This window comes from Motacilla alba, chromosome 2, assembly GCF_015832195.1.
Source record: "Motacilla alba alba isolate MOTALB_02 chromosome 2, Motacilla_alba_V1.0_pri, whole genome shotgun sequence".
Classification (NCBI taxonomy): domain Eukaryota; kingdom Metazoa; phylum Chordata; class Aves; order Passeriformes; family Motacillidae; genus Motacilla; species Motacilla alba.
In genome coordinates, this window is record NC_052017.1 from 113,582,716 (window position 1) to 113,588,531 (window position 5,816).

General features: G+C 47.7%; 1 protein-coding gene across 2 annotated transcripts; it reads right to left on the minus strand.

Annotated features, from left to right (window-relative positions):
• Window positions 1–495: 495 nt before the first annotated feature.
• On the minus strand, window positions 496–5,258 carry PENK (proenkephalin). 2 transcript variants are annotated; one of them, XM_038129912.1, is made up of 3 exons: window positions 5,016–5,258; window positions 4,370–4,511; window positions 496–1,478 (listed from the first exon to the last, which is right to left on the minus strand). In XM_038129912.1, the coding sequence occupies exons 2-3, from the start codon at window positions 4,505–4,507 to the stop codon at window positions 813–815; spliced, it is 804 nt and encodes a 267-aa protein (XP_037985840.1). In that variant the 5' UTR covers window positions 4,508–4,511; window positions 5,016–5,258; the 3' UTR covers window positions 496–812. The 2 variants fall into 2 exon arrangements, with proteins under 2 accessions (XP_037985840.1, XP_037985839.1); XM_038129911.1 differs by having other exon boundaries at window positions 5,012–5,257.
• Between the last annotated feature and the right edge of the window lie 558 nt (window positions 5,259–5,816).

The following is a 5,816-nucleotide window of genomic DNA, read 5'->3' on the forward strand; positions in this document are numbered from 1 at the left end:
GGAAAAACATTTGTCAGCTGCCCTGCAAAATCAGGTATTTCTATGCAGTTTTAAGTCATGTTTATTTTGCACAAACTATCTTAGCACTTTTTAAATTAGTGTTTATTATTTTGAAGGCCAAGTATACAATGCTATAGTGGATGTATATCAGAGATGTAACTAATCGAACATATAACTGTATTGTACATGGGAGAAATTATTTTAATGCTTAAAAAGTGATTTTTCTTTTTTAAATGTCAATTTTTGAACACTATGAATTATAAATTTAGGCTTTAAATATTTATTCTGTTAACTGATAAAAATTATTTATTATGCTGCTCTTGTACTTTTTGCTTTTAACAGAAAACAAAACACAAAAGTATGTTTCAACTGTTGTGTGTGCACTACACATTCTGTAATTATGGAAAAAAAAAGGTTGGCATTGCTCTGGTGGCTTAAAGAAGAGATATTTGAGATACTTGATTAAAGGACAGAGAGAAAAATAGCACTTCAGAATTTTTGCAGTTAGGATGAAGAATTTATTGTATGTACAGTGAAGCAACTCTACTGTAGATGTAGTTCCTCTTTAAAGAAAACGAATACAGTAATCAAAATAGTTCTAGCGTGGAAATTACAATACAGACTGAAACTTGACTAAACCAGAAATTAGTTATTTGACTTGAAAGAACACAGAACTTGAAACAACAAATTGCAGTTTGCATCATTAACCAAGGACAGTAAAAAACTGTACAGTACAAGCAACACGTTACAATAAGTTATGACAAATAAGGCAGTCTTTCTCATTTAGGACAAAAGGGATAAAGGGAAAGGTATTAAAATCTCATAAAACCACCATATCTCTTTTCCATCTCTGGGACTTCTTTGGAATAAGTTTCCCCATCTTCTTCTGAAGGGAGAATGGAGTCGGCAAAGCGCTTAAGGAACCCACCATATCGTTTCTGGTAATCCAGCCACCACTCTGGCCTGCCCACTCTTCTCATGAAGCCACCGTATCTCTTTTGCAGCTCTTTGGCCTCATCTTCCAATTCAGGGCTGCGCTTTATGCTTCTCATGAAGCCTCCATATCTTTTGCTGACATCGCCGTCATTTTCATTTATCTCTCGATAGTGCGCCGCTTCAGGGTTATCCCCTGTTCCTAGAAGCTCCTTCAGCAGATCAGAGGAGTTGGCAAGGGCATCATCATCCGAGTCTTTCTTCATAAACCCTCCATACCTCTTAGCCAGGATTTCTCCTCCATTAGCTTCATCCTCTGGTTCTGCCCGATAGAGCTCATCCATTTTCTTCATGAAACCCCCATATCTTTTCATGAAGCCTCCGTACTTCTTCGCAAGCAAATGGCTCTCGTCCAGATCTTTCTTGTCTCCTGGAGCAATGTTGCCATCCTCAGAAAGATCCAACTTTGCCAGTTGCAAGAGCTCCTTGCAGGTCTCCCAGGCTTTGGCAGAAGGCAGTTTTCCTTCACATTCCAGTGTACATGCCTGAAAAATGGATGTGGTTTGCTGAAAATTATTTGATAGCAACCATCACCTTGCTACAACCTTATCTTAGATGTACTTGTTTATAAAAGAGCATGAGTGAGCCTCTCTTTGTGAGTGGCTTGGAAGAAATGCTCTTTGGGAACAGCTGGTTTGGTACCTGTCTGTTTTGAAATTCTTCATATCCCTCTCTGAAGGACAAGGTAGTCTCCACTATAAGAGACAGACTACCCAATAATATGAATTGTGGGTCCTCTATGTCAAGGTTGCCACTATGCTTCTGTTTCAAAGGAACCAAGAAATACATTTCCTGTATCTCCCTTACACTCGTGTGAGTTATGATTAATTTTTAAAAATTTACTACTGGGAAGCTAAACACCAATTGTGGTTTGCTTCATAATGCAGGTGTAGAAACGTACTCAATCTTCATAATTAAAAGTATGATTCAGAAACTTTAGAAAAGCTGCACAGCATGATCATTGCAAAGAAGCCAGCTGTACTGCACTGTTCAGTATCTTCAATACACTGCATAGCTTTAAAGGCTGTGTGTTGCCATTTGTTTCTCTTTGAGGAACAGATCATTCCAGCATGTACCAATAGAAATGTAGAAATACAGGCTCTCTTAGGGCAGGATCAAAGTTCCATTTTTGCTAGCTGGAAAGCAGTGGCCATCAAAGAGAAGGGAAAAAAATCCTAAGCTGTGTTGTTTCTGACTTTATTGAAAATTTTTCAGGCTACAACACGACAAAAGCTTTCAGTACCTTATGCATATCTCAAAACCTGTGTTGTGATGATAATAGCATGGATATTAGCTACTATTATCTCTCTCGTGTCAGGGGAGTTTATTTCTTGTGCAGCCGTACCATTCAGTTGTAAAATAAGGTGATTCCCGTCTTTTTTCTTCTTGCCCGTGGTTTTCATACCACAATAGGTAAAGAAAAATCATCAATATTTTCAATAAGAGAAACACTCATTCTGATTATAGATTATGTGTTCTAAGGATCCTAACATACTTTAAAATGTGAAATTAAACTCCAGCACAGCTCTCTCTGAAAGCTTATTGTTTACTGCACAATCTGTCTCTTCAGCCTAACTTTACTCTGAGAAATTTATATATGATTTTTTTGGTATGATCACAAGAAAATTAAAGAGGTTTATATATTTTTCAACAAAATAATTTAACTAGCACTACATGCTTATTACTGTATTTTATAGTCATGCTGTAAAGAGAGTAAGATTTCAGCTTCAGTCTGACTTTGGAATTGCTCTAAATCAAAGCAAGAATGGGTCTCTCCTTTTCTCAGTTCGTTTTAATTACCTCCTATTGTCAGATGAACATACTCCATAAGTGTGAGTGACCAGGTACAGTGTGAAAAGTCTTCTTACAAATACAATGTAATAAATTCAGTTATTATGTTACTAGATACTCATATCTAGAAACAATAGTTTCCAAGAATTGTTCATACAGGTTTGACAAACACAAAGAATACTAAACTGCTTCTTTACCTATTTAGTTAATAAACATCCTTACAAAATAGGACTTTGATTCTTTCTGTAATGATTGCTGGTGTGCAAGACAGACTGTCAAAATAGACATGCAGAACATATATTCTGAAAAGCCCTCCCTCCATAAGGGCAAACTACCACTTTTTTTACCTTAGTTGACATCAAAGCTAAAGTTTGATTTAAAGCTAATGTAAGCGGGGGGCGGGGAGGGGAAGTAGAGGGAACTGTTTGGCCAGCTGTCCAAATAATATTACCCTTCTGAGCCTGCTATGGTTAGGAGCTCTTGAGCTTTTGGAGTAAGTAGAAGTACTCAGTGGTTCCTAATTCTGTGTAAGGCTAGAGAGCCAAGTCCTTCCTTTTGCATGATCCCAGTGACATGAGAGGAACAGATTTTTAAGATCATTTAGATATGCTGAGAGCATGATGCCTCAATGTGTGTGTATTTGAGGTCAGAACAACCCATGCCACTAGCAAAAGTACTTGGCAGACAGATTTCCCACCTTCTTCAGGAAGGGCTGAGGGACCCCAGACTTTCACTGACCCCCAATCTTCAAATTTCAAGTTGAATTGCCTCTGCGACTGTTCTTTTAAATTATTTCAACACCAAAAAATTTTCTTCCCCCCCCCCAGTTCCCCTCATTCCGGACTTAGCATGATTTGTCTAAGAAGCCAATGTCTTCCACAGGCATATTCCTAACGCTGTGCAGCACCATGCAGAGAGGAGAAACAGAGGAGGTACTGCTACCTAAATAGCCTTTAAACCCATGTTTTTAGTGAGATTTCAGGCAGATTTTTTCAGCTCGACAGCCGTCCTGTCCGGAGAGAGCTCATCTTACCATGGAGCCAGCGGATAAGGGTGGGGACCGGGTCGGGACCCTCCCTCCCGTTCTGCTCGGCTTCCCCCGTCCTGTCGGTGCTGGAATGCCCGGCAGCGACCCCTTCCCTTGCAGAGATGCCCTCTCCGGACGGATTTCCCTTCCTCCTTACGTTTTCATTCGGCCTTTCCTCGGCTCCCCGCGGGGCTGCTCGGCGATGCTGTTTGTGCCCGTCCTCGTCGGCCGCCGCTCGCCGTCGAGCAGCGGGAGGGAGGGACGGAGGGACGGGCGGGCGGGCTGGGGGTGCACCTCGGGGCGCTCTCCGGGTTTGTATCATCGCTCTCCGCTCTCTCCTCGCCCTCTGCCCAGCGCCCCTAAACCCGCTTCTCCCTCTCTCCCCTCTTCAGATAAAAGGGTCTTCCAAGCGACCCCGCTCACTTCCTCCACTATTTATTTTTCTTATTTCGCTGTTTTTCCCCGCTCCCCCTTTCCTCCCTTCAAAGTTAGCGGGGAAGCGGCCCGGCCGCGGGGGTTCCGGGGCGCTGAGGCGTTCCCGGCCCCGGTGCCGCTTACCAGGGGGTGGATGCCGGCGCGGGGTCCCAGGTGGTAGGCGCAGGCGGCGCAGTCGCGGCCGCAGTCGGCCCGCGCCCTCGGGAGCAGGCAGGTGCTGAGGGCCAGCAGCGAGCAGCCGAGTCTCAGGAGCAACGCCATGGGGCTGCGAGAAGGAAAGGTCAGCCGGCAGCCGCCTCCTCCCGCTGCCACCCCTACCCCCCGGCACGGCCTCCCCCCAGCCTCGGAGAAGGAAAAGGCGGCGTGAAAGGGTTCAAACCAACTCCGCTAAACTCACGCTTTTTAGAGCCGGGGTGATTGCTCTTGCGAGGTAAGCGGGAGCTTTAACTAAGCAGGCGCTTGGCAGCTGCAGGGCAACTGACCTGCGTTCGGAACGGGAGAGGACCCGGAGCATGAAGCGCCCAGAAGATCCCGTTTGGTGAAAGTATTCGTCCCCAGACACTTAATCCCTCCCTGCCTGCAAAAGCCGGCACCACAGGGGGAGAAGGGACGCACCGCGGAGCGGCACGGACGGGTCCCGGCCCCTCCCGGGATGGGTTTCCCACCGGGACGCCCCGAGCAGCCTCCCCGACACCGGCAGCAGCCCCGGCAGAGCCGCCCCGGCCCTCCCTCGTCCCGACCGCGGGCAGAGCAGCTCCCACTCACACACACGCTGCCCTCGGGGCTCCCGGGAGTTGCCGATAAAAAAGCTGCGCCTTGCTGAAGCCTCGGCGTCGGAGCCACTAATATTTATAGCGAGACCGGGCAGCCTCCGGAGAAGCCCCGGGGGAGGCAGGCACAGCCGGGCCTGCTGGCAGCTCCAGCGAGGGCGGCTCGGGGGGCGCCGAGCCGAGCCCGCTGCCGGGGCCGGGCGCGCCGCTGCGGAGCGTGTGCGGGCGGCGGCGGCGGCACTTTATAATTCGTGACCGCGGGGAGAAGGAGGCATCCCCCAATCGCCGTCGGGCTCCCGCTGACGCGGCGACTACGACATCCCCCCCGGCACCACCGCCCCGCCGTCCGTGACTCCAGCGGGGCTTGGGATGAGGGGGTGTGTGTGCCCCTGCCAGCGGGAAGGGGGGAGAAAGGAAGTGGGGAAAGGGGAACCGGCCCAAGGAAAGTTACCGGGGAAAGTTTTCACCGGGGGCGGGCGGGGAGTGAGACAGCACGTGAGTCATGCGGCGGTGGGCGTGAGGGACGGGGAAAGGCGCCCCGAGGCTGGCGGCAGCCCCTCCGAGGTAACCCCACTCCCCGGGGCAGCGGAGGCAGGCTCCCGAAAGAGCCTTGCACAAAGCGGAGAGTGGGACTGGGTTTGGGAATTTTTGGTATGGGGTTGTTTTTTGTTGGTGGGTTTTTTTTTGGTTGTTTTTTTTGTTTGTTTGTTTGGTTGGTTGGTTTGTTTTTAATTCTCTTTTCCTTCTTTGTTTCCTCTGTCTTTACTACTACGCCAAACCCCCAAGCTGCTGGTGCTGAG

What these genes read in the sequence shown, in the direction of transcription:
- PENK (XM_038129912.1), bottom strand. Translation starts at nt 4,507, where the DNA reads ATGGCGTTGCTCCTGAGACTCGGCTGCTCGCTGCTGGCCCTCAGCACC. An exon ending in GCGCCGGCATCCACCCCCTG is followed by an intron (nt 1,479 to 4,369) that starts GTAAGCGGCACC and finishes TCCATTTTTCAG; the next exon opens with GCATGTACACTGGAATGTGA.